General features: G+C 40.8%; 1 protein-coding gene across 1 annotated transcript in view; it reads right to left on the reverse strand.

The window, feature by feature from the left end:
- Positions 1 to 19,087, reverse strand: part of FGFRL1 (fibroblast growth factor receptor like 1) — a 170,482-nt gene that overhangs the window by 53,214 nt on the left and 98,181 nt on the right. Inside the window, exon 3 of the mRNA XM_069744916.1 lies at positions 15,396 to 15,668. Coding sequence (XP_069601017.1) covers positions 15,396 to 15,668 — 273 coding nt within the window. The remainder of the gene's footprint in view (positions 1 to 15,395; positions 15,669 to 19,087) is intronic.

Below are 19,087 nucleotides of genomic sequence, written 5' to 3' on the forward strand. Positions count from 1 at the left end.
CTTAAAATTTCAAAATATTTCAGGGTAAATATGAAGTGATCTCTTGCTCTTAACATTTATCAGATTTTCTTCAAAATGTTTCTTAGGCTACGATAACATCATGTTTCGCCAGATCTTAGAAACACCATCAGGGGCTGCCATCTGATGCCTCGAAATGCAGGATTTGGAAAGAACCGTTAGAGGAGCCATTCACAATAATGAGGTGGATGGAGTCACTTTGTGCTGGATCTGCCCTTTGTTATAGCGATATCCATCTTTTGTAGGTGGACACCAAAGTGTGGTAGACCAGGGCTCCTTCAGGGGTTCTGACAAAATCAACTTTTCAGCTTCTTTTTTAGGAGTTTTAGTATTAGCGCCTTATTCTCTGGACTTTTTATCTCTTTTTTTTAAGTTGTCTTTCTAAGTCTTTTTTTAATTTGTCCTCATGAAACGCGACTTTTACCAAATGTCTAATTTTTGGAAGCACCTGTCGCTCCGGTCCTCTTCAGTGTAGTAAGGAATTTTCAGTTTGGTGCTTTTTTGTCACTTTTTAAAAAGAGTTTGCGACTTTTGGTGCTAAAATGTTGGCAAAACTGGTTAAGTAAAAAAATTAAAGAGCGTTGATCTTGTGCCAAATTCGGGAACTGACGGCACCGTTTTGGTGAATTCGGCAAAAAAAAAAATGCAGCAAATACCACAAGAGAAAAGAAAGAAAAATGACCACAAAACCGCAAATGATTAATTGGGCCCATAGTGTGTGTGTGCGCGTATATATATATATATATATATATATATATATATATATATACACACACATATACACACATATATATATATATATATATATATGTATATATATATATGTGTATATATATATATATATATATATATATATATATATATATATATATATTTTGTTTTGTTTTTTTTCCTATTTAATATAATATATATATATATATATATATATATATATATATATATATATATATATATATATATATATATATATATATATATATATATATATATATATTCTGGCTTATTGACCCCAATTCTGCTGAATATTATGGGCCAACTAAGGCCCCTCACTAATTTTATACAGTTTTTCTTGTCAATTGGATAATTATATCGCCATACAGTCTGTAAATACTACTCTGATACAGTCTCCAATTAATACTTACAGATAATACCGCTATGATCTGACAAACACTACTTGAGTGCTGAGCACAGGAGAGCGAGGACTGTGCAGCGGTGACATGACGGCAGCACAGTACCTTCCATTCGGTGTGATCGAGTGCCCAGCCATTGTACCTCACAGCGTAGCAGTATATTTTTTTGCTTCCCGTTCAGGTTGTTCCTGGAGGTCCATCTACAGGTTACCTCAGGAAACAAACATCCCGGACAGCAGCTCAGATGGTTACATCCTACAATCCGTTGCGCTACTGAGATAAAAAAAATTACGCGGACATAGTCATGTTCTCCATCGAAGAAACAAGTAAAGAACGGCCTCAAAGTTCAGTAAGAAACGTCTAGTGGTAGCAAACAGTGGTTTAACAACACAGAACACTGGGCACAAATATTGGAATTATGTTACACAGTCACGAGGCGCCATCTCACTCTTCTGCGAGATTCCTGGGATTTCTATGCGGTAGACAGACAGTAATTCTATGCTGCTTGTCAACTGGAGCCGCGGCTCTCTGGGTTCTGGTCGTCTGGATATACATAGCCTGCTGCTATACCGCTGCCATGATTTACCTTCCAGGACACCGGTAACGCTGTGGTCATACTGGTTGTCACCCATCTTAGTCAGTGAAATCCTTGACGTACGATATTAGAAAGTCTAATAATCGGGCAAAACACGCGGCTCAATCCAAGGCCTCGTTCAGACGTACATTTTGCATGATCGGGTTCTATAAATTTTCTAGATAGAACCCTCAACTAGTAACATTCTATGGGACCGTTCACATGTCCGATCCTTTTTTTCTGTGGACCGAAAGGGGCACCCAAAATTCTGGAAACATCCTGATCAAAATAAACAATGCAAGTCTATAGATCCGTGGACAGAAAAGAAAAATATCGAACAGCACTTGGATGTCATCTATGTTTATTTTTATTTACAGTCTTCAGCTCGATTTCGAGCCATGGAGACTTGATGGAAGTAGGAAGATTGATCTTGTGCAAGCCTAGATCCATCAGGGTCTTCTCCACCGTTATCTTGACAGTATCAAGCCATCAGGTTGCTGGTCTTCCTCTTCTCCTTGTTTCTTCTATTCTTCTGACCATGATGTCCTTCTCCAGTGATTGCTCTCTTCCTATGACGTGTCCAAAATAGGAAAGTCGTAGCGTGGTGATCCTGGCTTCTAATGACATGTCTGGCTTGATTTGTTACTGTCCATTTTTTATGTAAGGTGGAGAAAAATTGATGAAACTCAGACCAAAGTCTGATCAAAATCATTGACCATTTTCTCGAGTGTGAAAAATATGATGTCTGAATGAGCTCTAAGGCTGTTTTTCATTAGTGATGGATCCTACTTGACCTAGTTGAAGGATTTTGTCTCAGGACATTCATATCTGATAGAAATGTTAAGGGTTCATCCAGATAAAAATCAGCCTTGTCGTAGCTGATGGGCGCCTACAAAAATTGCGTTCCTTCACCGAGATCTGGAATTCTGGATTATAGGATATTCATCCCCGTACCTAGCGTGGATAGTAAACCCCTAGAGGATGAAAGCCCTAAATCGAAAATATACATGCCTACATTTTTCCTTCTCCCATTAAGTAGAACGGAGCAATTCACAAACCATAAAGGCTGCATGCCGGACTGGCCATAATGGGAATGGGAGAGGGACTTTTTTTTGCTCCTTTACTGCCAGGTTTTCTTCTTCTTTTTTTTTTTTTGCGTTAGTCCATTTATTGTAAGGTTTCTGGATTCGGATGTCCCTGTGCTTGTTTCGTTATGCTGCCTATTTAATTATATTTCCTTGTTTTTATGGACAAACTGAAAATGGAAAAAAATATGGTTAACAGAAATGAAGTGCTAGAGACCTGGCATGAAGCAGACCTCTCCGCTCCATCCCGAGCGCTTCGTAATAATGAAAAGCACTGTTAACCCTTTCATAAAACTGATGCATAAATTTCAACCACTTGTGTAGTGATTTTATTTGGGGTTGAATCATAAACGTCACGTGACTCATAAAAAAACACTTTTTAAAGATATTGAATAGTTTTTGATATAATTTTTGATGTATGGTTAATAAAGGGGTGTCTTAGGCTAAAAAATTAACAAAAGAAGAGAGTCCGTTATATGCATATGTATTAATGGATGGAAATGGTAAGCGAAGGTCAATATTACATCCAACCAGAAGGTGAAGATTACACATAAGACCAATCTCCGATTAGATGAGGAGGCCCTACAAGTCAGATAGGGTTGTCTAAGCTGGGTAATTACTGTATGTTGCTATCCTGACCAAATACTTTCTAAATCTGATGTCATAGACTTTACAAACGAGACCTTCTCCATCATGGTGCACCAGTGACTTGGGCTACCAATCAAAATGCCACCTCACCCCATGGGGACATCACATTTCAACACTGGTCATAACCGTGGTATGGTACTAGAACTATCCAGGAATTTGTATCTTCAACTTACATGCAATATCTTGTCTTGGGTAAGTTGAAGAACAAGACAGGTCTTGGGGTACCGTAGCCCTGGCTTCAAGAAGGAGCACAACACCGACAATGAGAAATCAATGTGCCAAAATTGCACCATAAATACAGAAACTGGCAGCAGTGTTTACAGGTCACCAACTATGCCATAAAGTCTTGGCTTTAGCATAGATGTACACATCGAGATTAGCTTCTTGTAGACCTTATGGCCAAGACACTGGTAGGATAGGCAATGGTACACCACCAAGACATAAAGCCTGATTTAAGCCCAGATATTCAAATTGACTTGAAGACCATTTGGTTGGTGCATCTTAATAGAGACAAACCATACAAATGGAGATTGGTAGCACCATGCCTTGTAGCCCTTTAGCTAAAGCCTACATCTACATGTTGGCATCAGCGACCTGTAGACCTTAAAGCTATGGACAACATGGCATAAGAGGTGGACGTATATGATTATTTTAGTTCCTCAGTCACACAGGTTACCTTAAAAGAAACTAATCATAAAAATAAATATTGGTATTAGTGGCACACCACAATGCAGTGTGGCCCCCTCTAGCGTTAGCCTAGCTCTATACTTTGGCATCAACTACCTGTAGACTTTACAGCTAACGATATGTAGCCTAGAACCGATGGACCTACACGGCCCAATATGGCTATTCTTGCTTAACTGATTAATTTTTGATCCTCTAATACATAGAGTACCTTGAAACCATAAAAAACGAAATTGGCAACTGTGGCACATCACCATGCCATGTAGCCCTAGCAGTAGCCTAGACCTATAAGTTGACATCAGCTACTCGTAGACCGTACAGCATTACTGTATGGACAACAGGGTATAATCCTAAAGGACTATTCTTGTTCCTCAGACACACAAGGTATTTTAAAAAGACACCAACCATAAAAATAAATATTGGTAGCAGTGGCACACAATAATGCCATGTAGCCCACTATTTTTAACCTACACGTTGACTTCCCATATTTGCAGACCACACAGCTATGGACAATTTGGCCTAATGATGTGCAGGCTAGAACCGATGGGTAAACATGGCACTATATGGCTATTCTTGCTAAACCGATTCATGTTTATGTCTCGAACACATCCAACAATAAAAATAGATATTGCCAGCAGTGGCACAATATGCCGTTTAGCCCTCTAGCTTTAGCCTAGTGCTACACGATGGCATCAGCTACCAGTAGACCTTACCGCTATGGACAACATTGAGTAATGATGGGTAACCTAGAACTGATGGGTCATTATGGCCCTTTATGACTATTCTTGTTCCTCTGACACAATGGGTACCTTAAGAGACCAACATTAAAATAAATATTGGCAGTAGCAGCACACCACAGTCATGAAGCTTTAGCTTCTACATGTTGGCATCAGCTACTTGTAGACCTCACAACTATGGACAACACTGCGAAAATAGGTGTAGCCTAAAACTGGTGGGACATTATGGCCCTATATGACTATTTTTGCTTCTTTTGCTGAACCAATTTATGTTTGTTCCTCAGATACACAGGGTACCTTAAAAAGAAACCAACCATAAAAATAGATATTGGCAGCAGTGACTCTGGTTGGCCGCAGTTAAAAAGCACATCAACCCTGGGTGTTAAAATACATAAATCTGTCATCATTACTGAGGGTAAAGGGTCATCAACCAATTTCCACAATAAAGGCACTGTGAATAATCAGTGGGCCAGTGAGTTCAGAACAAAGTAGGCCTTTTACAAATGCTTTACCGCTGATAGATGGATGTTTGCAGGGAACTTAATGTCTTTAGCAGGCCCTCACTGAAAGCAGAGTCTAGTTTTTCAGAACTCTCGGGACTTCAAGTCTCGAGTCTTCTTTTCCAAGCGTTTTGCCAGAAAAATTCTTTCAGCCCCCAGTTCAATTCTGAAATGGCTCTTCATGCAGCCTTGTGTACATATGCAAAATCCACATTGGGGAACAAAGATTTTATTCAAAAGGGACATTTTATATAATATGATTTTTTTTTTTCGTTTCATCCGGAATTGGGGAACGTGAAGTTAAATAAATTACCAAGCTATCTGCCAAAAAAAAAAATTTTTTTACTGCAGCAAAATATAATAAATCTCATGGATGAGGTCCAATAATGTGAAATTCAGCAAAAATATAATTTCTTAGTAAAGGAAAAGAAGTAGTAATATGTTTCTTAAAGAGCATCTGCTGCATTCTATGAAAAGGGACATCTCGTAGACCAAACCAAAGAGAAGAGGCGCAGAGGCCTCACAAATGAGACGTTTTGATGACTAGCAATTGTGCAGTAAACTTTTTAAAAGCATGGTCTACATCCTGTATTTGATATGAAAAATGGCCTTACCCTTAAAAAGGTCCTGGAATTTCAAAATTGGCCGGTTTTTGCTCTTATTTTATTCCAGCTTCCCTCGAGTATTACGTTCTTTGTTGTTTGTTTTTTTATATCCAACATACGGAGATATGGGACTTTTTATTTAGCGCTAATTTTTATTGTCTTTACTAAAGAGGACATTGCTTACAGGATCCTCCTGGGCGTGTCTTCAGGCTGTTTTGCATAATTATCCTGTGAGCCACACCCACAAAGAATTCTGCAATAAATAAAAAGGTTGTTATCTCTGGAACAGTATGGCGGACATTCAAATAACGAAAACACATAATATAAAGGGGAGCAAAGGACAAAAAAAAAGAGCAAAAATTGACCACTAATCATCTGGTGACAGGTCCTCTTTAAGACAGGGGTAGAGCAAAATCCACCACACAATGCAGCATAATAGTGACCCGACCGGTTGGTGGCACCTTTTATCCAATAGGACTGTGAAATGCCAGTTGTACCTCATCTCTAGAACTCAACAGTTCTCTTACTCAACTTCTTTTAGAAGGAGCAAGTGTCGATTCCCATGAATCAAGTCATGCATCATGTTTGATGTCATTCAGTATGTCTTCTCACCATCTTTAGTTTTTTACAGCCCTATTTTTTTTTAACATTTTATGGTTGATTTTAAAGTGTACCATGTCCAACTGGCAAAGTGTTAAATGAGTCTCCAATTGTCCCAGATCTTGAAGAATATGAACCTACCATATCCTAACAACACCAAAAGGTGACGGAGTGTGTACCTTGATGGCTTTGATTAAAAGTACAAACCCCAGAGGCTGAAGACCCGTAAAGATAAGACAACGTAAAACATCTGAACGATCTTTGATCTTCTCATTGCCATCAGAAAAAGAAGAACAAAATGCAAGCACCAGTTACAACACATGGCATCAATGAAATCCGGAATAGTTAGCAGCTGGAAAATTTGGGCAATGTTAGGACTTTAATGGTTTTGAACAAAGAATTGGATGATGGGCCTATCTTTAAGGTCAAGAGATAGCAAGATCATAGCAGACTCCATGGCATATTCAATTATTCAAAGGTCATAAAAACTTCTTGAAAGGGGAATCTGGCCATAGACTTATGTTACAAGTCAATCAGCCATGTTCTCAATCAGATATCCATACTGGCCAGGAATCAACATTCAGGTCAGCACTAAAGATATATAAAAAAGTAGCCAGTAAAAAAATTCTAACAAATATGTAATAAAAATATAGGATCATAAGTATCCTTATGGAAAATTCCTACCAAGAATCCAATTTTAGTGCTAAATTACTGACAGCAGCCCAAATCCAAAGTAGCCTAGCTTTTTTGCTATTCTCAAAAAAACAGGACTCTTTGGCCACAATGTGTGACTGGCACTGATCTACAGTAAACTGTTCCCGTTGACTGTCAGGTCCCTCCTTAACCTGCTCCTCTTGACTGACAGGTCTGTCCCCAACCTGCTTTTTCTCAATGGCCTGCTCACCTTGACTAACAGGTCTCTCTCCGACCTGCTCCATTTGACTGACAGGTCTTTCACTGATCTGCTTCACTTGACTGACAGGTCTCTCCCCAACCTGCTCTCCTGGACGGACAGGTCTTGCCCCGACATACTTCCATTGATTGACAGGTCTCTCTCTGACCTGCTTTCCATGACTAACAGGTCTCTTTTCAACCTGCTCATTTCACTGACATGTCTCGTCCTGACCCGCTCCCTTTGACTGACATGTCTCGCCGTGACTTGCTCCCATTAACTGACAGGTCTCTCCTTGACCAGATCCTTTTGAGTGACAGGTCTTTCCCCCACATGCTCCTTTTGACTTACAAGTCTCACCCTGACCTGCTCCCTTTGAACGGTAGGTCTCTCACCAACCTACTCTCTTTGACTGTCAAGTATCTCACCGACCTGCTCACTTTGACTGGCAGGTCTCTCACCGACCTGCTCGCTTTGAGTGGCAGGTCTCTCACCGACCTGCTCGCTTTCACTGGCAGGTCTCTCAACGACTTGCTCCCTTTAACTGGCAGGTCACTCATCGACCTGCTTCCATTGACTGTCATGTCACCCCCCATGTGAGAGACCTGTCAGTCAACTGCAACAAGGTGGGGAGAAGCTGCTCGGGAGCGGCGATGGATTAGTCAGGAGAGACACATGGTCTCCGAGCCGGATTTCCATAGTATCCAAAGCCAGTGTCTGATTCAAAATCCTGGAACCAGGCAACATGAATCTGATGACAGGTTCCCTTTAGAAAAATGACCATGAACTTCTATTAACGTTACCCCTGTTGAGACAATGCATGTGCTGACACATAGAAGAACATCTGAAGGTCCACCATGTCACATTAAGGATGAAACCCAACTCATCGCTATGCATGGGTACATTTTACTTATTGATTACACTTAAGGCACCTCCTGTTATTCCTATTATTATGTCTATTTTTCCAACCCAAATGGAGAACATTTATTTCAATAAGTTATTACTGCGTGGATATTTCTGTTTAAACAATTGGTTTGACCCGGAACATACAAATTAATGGAAAACACATTCGCTTCTTCTAAATCCCTAAAGGAAATTAAATTTGTCAGTTTAAGGAGACAATGGACAGTGTTTTTCATTTCACTCTTCATTTCAACCCAAGCTGCTTATTATTTTTTCCAGAATTTCTGTATATTTTAATTTTTGGTCCTTTCATAAACTGAACTTTAATTTTTTTTTTTTACAGAGTCTCAATACTGGTCGGTTTAGAGAAGGATTCCTTCCGTTGAACTTGTAATTTTTGTTCTCGTGTAGTAATTGTCATTCCAAATCTTGTGGTAAGCCACAAAGCCTGTTTAACTCGACTACTGGTTAAAGACTACACGCATTGTTCTTGGCTTTCCCATTTCTTCATTAAATTAGTGAACATCTACATACTGGGGGAATATAAGCAAGGGAAAAAAAATCTGACAAACACCCAAGGTAAAGGAGTTCAGCTGCTCTTATTAGTCTGGGAAGAAATTTACAGATGCAGCAAACCATCAAAAAAATTTGCTTTCAACAGTACCAAGGAAAACAAGAGCATGGAGACACGAGTCTGACTAGACAACTTCATAAGGCACTTGTGTGTGTGCCATGGCCTCCGCAACGATTCTTTAAGAGCTATAAAGGGAACAGAAAAAGAATATGCCATTCAAAATGTTGTACAAAAATATAATATACTGAAAAAGGACTCAAAATAAAAGAAAAACATACCCAAAAGGTCACAGTCACCGAGTACCAAGCTCTTTGAGACAAAAAATTTTCTTGACATTTGTATAAACTTTTTCATAAATTAGAATTTCTGATGTTTTTGAACAGGAATTTTTCACATTTGGGCATCTATAAGATGCATTATCAAAGCGGATTTAATTGGAGTAATTTTATTCACTCGTTAGCACTCTAAGGAATAATAAGAGCCACAGGAAGCGATCACCACCACCACCACCACCATGGGACGATGGGTTGGCACAATATGCAGTTGTATCACCAAAGGAGGCACAATACAACAAATGAACATGGAAGTGAATGGACTTGAAAGGTTGTGAGGTACATTCTTGTACGTCTTGCTTAGAGTGAAAGATTGAAGCTCTTAAAGGAGTTGTATCAAGCTTGGAATTTATAACTTCCTGATGGCTAGGAGGTCCGACCACTGGGACCCTCACTGATCCCAAGAACTAGGAGTTGAATGGAGTGGTGGTCAATCATTCCACAACATTCACTTTTAATTGGTGTGCAGAAGACCAGCTGAACGGCCATCTCTGGTGATCCAATTAAGATGGAATGGAGCAAAGGTGAGCATGATCGACCACCACTCCATTCAACTCTTGGTTCTTAGGTTCAGTTGAGGTTCCGTTAGTCAGACCCCCAACGATTGCGACGTTTTTTCCTATCCCATGGATAAGGGATAACTTCCATACTTGATACAACTCCTTTAAGCTCCCCACCTTCATCAGAAAGCTATCAATATTGGAGGATATGGCCGATTTTAGTCTAATGTGTATAAGGGTCTTTAAATCTGTGGATTTGTCAAAAGCGCTTTCTCTGACGAACCCGGAGTAGAATCAATTCAATGTCTATTTAAATCCTTCCAGTGAAATCAGAAGTTCTAAACTCGCCCATCTTCCTGACTTCAAAGGCACAGAAAGACATTGAGGAAGATATCAGAATGACGCAACAGAGAACACGACCCTGAGACATGAATTGAACATGAAGAGAAGGTCTGTGGTGGATATTAGGGATGTTGAGTGCAGGATAGACAATTACAGAAGACTTGAAAATCAAAAATGTTGGGTTTGGTCATAAATGAGAATGATGAAACGTCGCTGCAATATGAATCCATTGTGCGTGACTGTCTGCTTCAAGTTCACGGAAATTCTACATGCTTCTGGCACGTTCTAAGTTCAAGAAACTGCAGAATTGCAAAACTTTTTCGATTACTGGTTTTCAGATTGTACTTGTGGACAGTGGATTATTTTGCACCCAAACGTAAGACTCAATTCATGTCCTGAAGAAAAGAGCGCTGGAGCAAGATGCACGAGATTCATTAAGAATTGTGCGCCACTTTTAACTGCCATATAAGAAATGCAGGAACCGAAGTATATTTCTTTTGTAATTTACGCAAACTGTTTGGTGTAAATGATGATACATTTATCAGCATGGTTTTACCTTGCACCTTCCCGTTAAGCTTCCCACATATTTCTAAAAGTTGTGGAAGTTGGAAGTATAAAAGCAAAAAGTTGTGACATTTCAAAACTATTTTATGCCAGAGTTCTGGCGATGTCCATCTGGTGAATCGAGGCCAAGAAGTTCAAGAAAGAACAAAAAGATTTTGGCTGCACATAGAATCAAAAAGTTGTTGTCACAGATCCGTGTTTCTTAAACGGTGTCAAGTAAAATGTGAGGATCCTTAGTATATTTTTATATTATGAGTAGGTGCACACAGGGTCTTTCTCAGGTGGATTCCACCTGAAAAAGCGACCAAAACCCTGAGCAAAAAAATTAACATAATGCACAGTAATATCAAAACGACACTGCTGTGCTCATCTTCTGTTTTTCGTTGCTACTAAGGGTTTGGAAACCTTGAAGTGGGTAACAGAAGCAGCATGTTTTTCAATGCTAGTTAGAGTCAAAATTTTTAGCAAAAAGATGTCAACGACGGAGCTGCCGGCGAAACTTCCAGTGAAATTGCTTCAGGAAATAGACAGCTGGCTCTTTCCGAAAGTGGCTTGGTCTAGAAAATCCTTGGCAGGTCCGATGGCATCTTAGAGATGGCAAGTGCACATACCCCAAGGGGTCCCCCATAAGGTAGAAATTGCAAAAACTCCCACCCGTAAAATAGGCATGGTGCATCTATAGGGATTCCCTTGGAATGGTTAAAAAACTTGCAGCCATTCCCAATTGTTGTAAGATTAATAGGGCTGAACACTACCTGGACAACCTCTTTTTAGAATAAGTGCTCACCTCCTGCACAGGCGTCGTTCCAAGGGTGTTGGCGCCAGGTCTCCTGCTGGAAAAGTGGCGCCAAGTCTCATCGTAGGAAAAGTGGATAATTTTTTGGCATTTTTTGACCTATATCAGATTATTGAGATTTCTAGGAGAACCAGGTGCAGGATTAATGAAATTTCACAGTATCTATTTTCATTAAATGAAAAAAAAAAAAACTTGTTCGAAGATAACCATTCTTTTCAATCCGCAGACTACTAACTTTTATTTTGCACCCTTCTCTGAACTGATGACTGTAGCCTGATAAGTTGCACATCTGCAGACATTGTAAGGCCGGATTATTCCCATCTCTTGACATTTATTTGTACAAAATACAGTACACACAGGCGGCTTAGCTGAGAAATCTCTGCAAAGGACATTTTTGGAAGCTGAAAAGTGGATGTTTATTCATTTCCATGCATATATACATAATCCTTCCAGCTTATCCTATATCCACCGTGCACTAAGCCCCAACATCTGGAGAAAGCATGGATGCCTTATGTGGGCGAAAAGAAGAACTTTAATTTTATGACTTTTCAAAAACATCTGAAAACATTAAAGGGGACGTCATTTCCCGCATTAGGAAAATATGTTTTGGATACTGATAAACTAGAAATAGTGTCCAGGAGTCTAATTGAATCTGGAAGACATTTTATTTACTAGCCTGGGGAGAATACATGCGAGGAAACTCACAGCGGCCAATCGGAGTCAAGCTCGCAGAAGGTAATTACTGTACCGGCCGCAGCATTATGTCAACCACAAATTCCATTATTCAGGTCTGTAAGCATTTCCTAATTATCCAGCGCGAGGTCGTAGAACCTGCGTGTCCTAGGACTATCTATGTTTCTACACCCTAAAACAGATTGACAGCAAAGCCTGAATTTCTAGGCAGAGCAAGCATTATCTCGGGTCAAAATGACAGGACAACCTGTACTGAAGGGCCCCGAGGACATAAAACGTACTCACATACACTATTATAGGGTATATTTTATTTAACGTGTGATTTGAGCTATAAGACACACAGTCTTGGATGATGACGGGTGGGGAAAAAAAATAGGATGGACCAAGATTGGTCTGGGGCCAAATTATGATCACGAGGCCACAAACATAGATATGACACAAAAAGTTGGAAGTTGGGAAGGGTGAGGTAAAGGTCTATGGGACCCTCTTGGCCATGAGAGCTCAGATGGCTGGTTCACTCCCCAATTGGTCAGTTCACCACTTGTAGCTCTTGTATATGCACTTATCAAGTATCTCAATGGAGATGTGTGTAGGGGGTGGTTTGGTAAGATGCCCTGGGCCCCTCTTGGAAATGGGACCTCAGACGTTACCCCAAACGCCCAACTGTCCAATTCATATCTGCTTTTATATCATGAGAGGATTAGGTCTAATGTACATACATATCCTAAAGAATGGATAAGTTGGATAATCTCCTGTGCTCCGATGGTAACCCTAATGCCCAACGGTCTAATTCATCTTTGCTGTAGTCTCTTGAGAGTACTAAGTCTCATGTACACATATATCCTAAAACTAGACTTGTTGGGTAAAGGCCCATATGCTCCTCTTAACAATGGGAACTAAGGCACTAACCTAATGTTCAATTAGTCAGTTTGCCACTGCTGGATCTTAAACATATATGTCCCAAGAAACTCTTAATGTAAGTGAAGGGGTCCTATAAGATATTATAGGTACCCCCTTGGCCATGAGACCTTCAATGCTATATAATGCCCAACTGTCCAATCTACCTTTCTTGTTGTCTCTTGATAGTATGTATTACACACATGAGACCTAATACCAAGCATGGAAGAGTAGAGTAAGGGACCATGTTGGGTTAGAAGCTAACCTAATTCCAACTGGTCGGTCCACCACTGCTGGTTCTTGTACATAAACCTCCAAAGGGTCTCTTAACGGAGTTGGGGGAATATGGTAAGATGCTATGGGATCTCATACAATATCCCAAATGTTAAACTGGCATATCCACTGTTGTCTCTTGAGAGTATTACATCTCATGAACATTTATTTTGTAAGCATGGATGAGTTGGGTGAAGGCTCATGGGTTTCTCTTGACTACGAGATCTCAGGCACTAACTTATTAGAAAACTTTTCAGTCTACCACTTGTAGAACCTGTACATAAACCTCCTATGAAGGTGAGGAGGTTAAGATTCCAGGGGCTCCACTTAAACATGGGACCTTAGACGCGACCAGTAATACTCAACTGGACAATCCACATCTGACGCTGTCTCTTGAGAGTATTAGGCCTCTTGTACATTTATTTCCTTAGGATTTATGAGTTGCTTGAAGGCCCACAGGTCTCTCTTGGCCATGGGACCTCAGTCACTAGCCTAATATAAGGTTTACGTACAAGAACCAACAGTGGTGGACTGACTACTTGTCTATTAGGCTAGAGACTCATGGCCTTTCAAGCAACTCATCCATCCTAAGGAAATAAATGTACAAGAGACCTAATACTCTCAAGAGACAACGGCAGAGGTGAATTGATGAGCTGAGCTTTGGGGCAGTGTAATAGGGCCCAGTTGAAATGGCATCCTTAGCATCTTTTCGAACCACTCCTCCCCCAACTCAACTAAGAAATTATTTGCAGGTGGCAGAGTAAAAGTCATCTGTAGTGGACTGGTCAATTGGGAAGACTGGTCCACTGCACCTTGTCTAATTCCCCGATCTCCATTAGGAGGCACTTAGAAGGTTTATGTACAAAAATCAGCAGTGGTGGATTGACCATTTGTCTAAGTGACTCCTAATGAAGATGGGGGAATTAGATAAGGTGCTATGGGCCAGTCTTCCCAACTGGCCAGTTCATCACTGATGACTTTTACTCCACTGCTTTCAAATTATTAGTTGAGTTGGGAGAGGAGTGGTTCGATAATATGCTAAGGGTGCTGTTGTCTCTTGAGACTATTAAGACTCATACTGTATATACATATATCTCCTCCCACTTACGGCCAACCCCAACTTTATGGCCAGAGCACCGTAATCCGGGGTCCGATTCAACAGAAACCACCTCTGGATAAAAATTTGGGGAAAATGGCGGCACAGTAAAGCCCCAGAAAAGTATATACAAGAAACATCTTCATGCGTATGAAACCATAAATGATATAACTTTTCACTAAATTTTCTTCCCAAAAAGGAAACCACACAGGCCGAAAAAAATGTTTTAAAAAGTAAACAAAAATTATGGGAAAAAAAGTCAATTTTATAAGGAAAAAAAATCCTATAATTCCACAAGCAGCGCTGTCGGCATCTCTATATTAACCAAAGAATAATTCACAGAAATGTCAAGCTTTTTCTAGCGTCATGCATGATTCTGCCAAGAACACACACCACAAGTTATAGCCTTCTTTACTAAGCTTCTCCTCGGAGCAGATACTGAGAAGATGACCTTGATTTCACCGAATCACCTCTCCAATTCCCTCAGTGATGCAGCTGCTCAAAACAGTAGCCAAATATTACTCATTTAGGGAAATAGTCATCATGACCAACCCTGTAGTATTATCCACCGAACGTGGAGCCGATGCTAATGGTTGAGTCACCGGCATTGAAAGAGACAAGGGACTTCCATCTATATCCATCATAATGTCCAATATCAGATTATATCTGATTGTTGGGAATTAGCGCTATACTCTGATCAGCTTATTATCTGGCATCCCTTTAACTGGAAGAAGGGAAAGCTCTAAAAAGACAAATCTCCCAGGAATGCTGGGAGATTTCAGCACTGAAGGCTGAAGAATTATAAATGCAGCTTTGGATGGCAATGAATTTACAAATTTTGTGAATTTTTTACATTCATTCTATACGTGAACCCTAAAAGGAGTTAAAAAACAGAATTTGCACTACTTTATGAACACAATGAATATTTTTGTGAAAAAGGGGATGTACATACCAATTACAATGAGCGTATAATTCACATTGATGCTTCCAAATCCATTGGTGGCTTTGCAAATGTAGCTTCCCGCGTCCTCGCTTTCCACATCTTTAATTTTCAGCCCTTGACCATATGCCCTAAACCTGGTCCAACCACTATGGATTGAGCGTCCATCTTTCATCCACATTGTAAGGGGTGGGGGGTCTCCTTCAACTGGACATAACAGTCTGATGGTTCTTCCTAATCTTACGGTTTGCCGGTGGATCACTTTGTCCGAAATGCGTGGAGGACCTGCAAGAGGAAAAAAGTTTAAATTAGTAAATTAAATTTTCCCAAATTTTTTTACAAAAATTATACCATTTTTTTTGTTTCAAAATAGAGCCTAAGGTGGGATTCGTGGAGATCCACTTTACCTGTAATACTGTTTTAATACATAAAAAATATATATATCTAATATATAAAGCTGAATGTGTGTATGTATGTGTGTGTGTGTGTGTGTGTATGTCCTGGTCTGGCATCTGCACCGTCGCAGCTACCGCCACAAAATTTTGCACACTCACACATCTGGACCCCGAGAGCGTCATAGGCTATGTTGTGAGGCAAAATTTTAACCCCGCGCTTTCCAATTCACCAAACAATTTTGCCCCTATCTACATAATGGGGAAAAAGTGAAAGGAAAAGTGTTGGAGGCAAATTGACAGCTGCCAGATGTGAACAAGGGGACTTAAAGAATGAGAGCGATGGCGCTAAAGAGTATATACCGTACAGTTGCTAAGGTGGGGCCCCGACATGGGATACTCACCACACACGGGGATATGAACACGCACACATAATGCACCACACACTACCACGTGCTTGAACACATATACCACCCTCAGCACACATATACCAACCTCACCACATAAAAGTCGAAACACAAAAGTCGCCGCTCAAAACTCGCCACGTGCAAAATTCGCCACATGCAAAACTAGCCACACGTGCAAAACTCACCTCATGGAAAACTCGCCACACGCAAAACTTGCACACGCGGAAAAATTGCCACATGCACAAAAGTTGCAACACATGCAAACGTTGCCTCGCACAAAACTTGCACATACTCAAAACGCACCACACATAAAACTCGCCACGCGCAAAACTCGCCATGCGCAAAACTTGCTGCACACAACTTGCTACACTAACCTGTCACATGCAACTCGACACACAAAAAGTTGCTACACGCATGTTGCCACACAAAACTCAACACACACAACTTGACACATGAAACTCGCCCTAAAACACACACAAGTCTGGTATTATCCTTCAAAAATAAAAATCTGATTAATAAGCAGACAAACTACAAGAGCAATAAATGTACCATATAGGAAATACGGCAGCTGTCAGTCACATGACCTGTCTATTATGTGTATGTGTGAGCTAATATATACGGCTTCCTGTTGGCTGGGGATTTATCAGGCTGCCAATTTAGCTTACAAATACTGAGGTAAAAATACTGACCAAATAACGTGTGAACGCGGTCTAATACAGGAAGAGATGACACACAGATATATACTATATACAGGGGAGATGACACACAGATATATACTATATACAGGAGATGACACACAGGTATATACTATATACAGGAGGAGATGACACACAGGTATATACTATAAACAGGAGGAGATGACTTACAGGTATATACTATATAAAAGAGGCGATGACACACAGGTATATACAGGAGGAGATGACATACAGCAGGTATATACTATATACAGGGGAGATGACATACAGGTATATACGATAAATAGGAGGAGATGACATACAGGTATATACAATACTAGATGGTGGCCCGATTCTAACGCATCGGGTATTCTAGATTATGTATGTATATATGTATATACCAGCCACATAGTATATAGCACAGGCTACTTAGTATATAGGAGTACTATGTGGCCTGTGGTATATACCATGTGGCTGCTATATACATACATACATACATATTGTAGAATAGCCGATGCATGAATATAGGCCACGCAGTAAATAACACTGCCCACGTAGTATATAACACAGCCCACGTAGTATGTAACACTGGCCATGTAATATATAACACAGCCCACATAGTATCTAACAGTGGCCACGTAGTATATAGCACGCAGTATATAGCACAGCCCATGTAGTATATAGCAGCCATGTAGTATATAACGCAGCCCACGCAGTATAGAACACAGCCCACATAGTATCTAACACTGGCCAGGTAGTATATAGCAGCCACGCGGTATCTAACACAGCCCACATAGTATATAACACTGGCCAGGTAGTATATAGCAGCCACGCGGTATCTAACACTGGCCATGTAGTATATAGCAGTGTGGGCACCATATTCCTGTTAAAAAAAATAATTAAAATAAAAAATAGTTATCTACTCACCCGCCGGCGGGATCCAGCAAAGCTCTGGTGATGCGCGCGCGGCTGCCGCCATCTTTCTTCCCAGGATACATTGCAAACTTACCTAGATGACTTAGCGGTCTCGCGAGACCGCTAAGTCTTCTGGGTAATTTCGCAATACATCTCTGGGAACGGAAGCTGGCGGCAGGCGCGAGCACATCGTCGGACTACAGAAGGTGAGAATAGCAGGTTTTTTGTTTGTTTTTTTAAATATTTTTAACATTAGATCTTTTTACTATTGATGCTGCATAGGCAGCATCAATAGTAAAAACTTGGTCACACAGGGTTAATAGCAGCGGTTATGGAGTGCATTGCCCGCGGCATAACGCGGTCCGTTACCGCTGGCAGGGAGGGACTAATCGGACTGTGCCCGTCGCTAATTGGTCGCGGCAGCCATGACAGGCAGCTGGCGAGACCAATCAGCGACAGGGGATTTCCGTGACGGGAGTTGCCGACAGAAAGACAGACGAAAGTACCCCTTAGACAATTATATATATATATATATATATATATATATATATATATATATATATAGATACAGAAGAGATGACATACAGGTATATACTATATACAGGAGGAGATGACAAACAGGTATATACAATATACAGAAGGAGATGACATACAGCAGGTTGTTAGGGCTAGCGGAACGCACCAAATAATATAGGTAGAATAAGGTGCGTTCGCAACCCAGGGTCCACCGTGCAGAGATGGAACCTGCTGCCAAGTAATGACGGACTATATGGCGGTACAATGTGAATACACACGGGTTAACTTCACCCTGTGTGAAGGAAGCGAACCCTGTTAAGTCACAGGGCCGCGGTACCGCACACAAGAGCACAAGCAAGGAGTCTCCGAGCTCAGTCCTATGACTTGGGATCTGAGTTTGTGAAGACTACTTGCGGTCAACACCGCAACTGGGATGTCAGCGTAACCAAAATAATAACAAAGGAATGCACGAGAGTGCGTGCGGTGCCGCACTGGCGGACGCCACTAACCACCCAGGCTTGGGTCAGGAAAGCGCTGTGAAAGCGCAAGGCGCCGCACTGGCGGACACAGCAACTAGACGCTGTATTAGTGTGTAACGTGCTGTTGGATAAGTCGGGCGCTAGATAGCAAACATCCACCTTCCACGAACAGTCATCCAATAGGGAGGGTTATTTAAAGAGCGACTTTCACTCACAACACACACACGTTTACAAATGTACACTAGCGCATGGCCGTGCGGCCATGTGAGCCTTAAATAGCTGCAGCACGTACAGGACCCTTCAAAGAAGGACCAATGGAAT

The sequence above is a fragment of the Ranitomeya imitator genome, chromosome 1 (genome assembly GCF_032444005.1).
Source record: "Ranitomeya imitator isolate aRanImi1 chromosome 1, aRanImi1.pri, whole genome shotgun sequence".
In the NCBI taxonomy this organism is placed as follows: domain Eukaryota; kingdom Metazoa; phylum Chordata; class Amphibia; order Anura; family Dendrobatidae; genus Ranitomeya; species Ranitomeya imitator.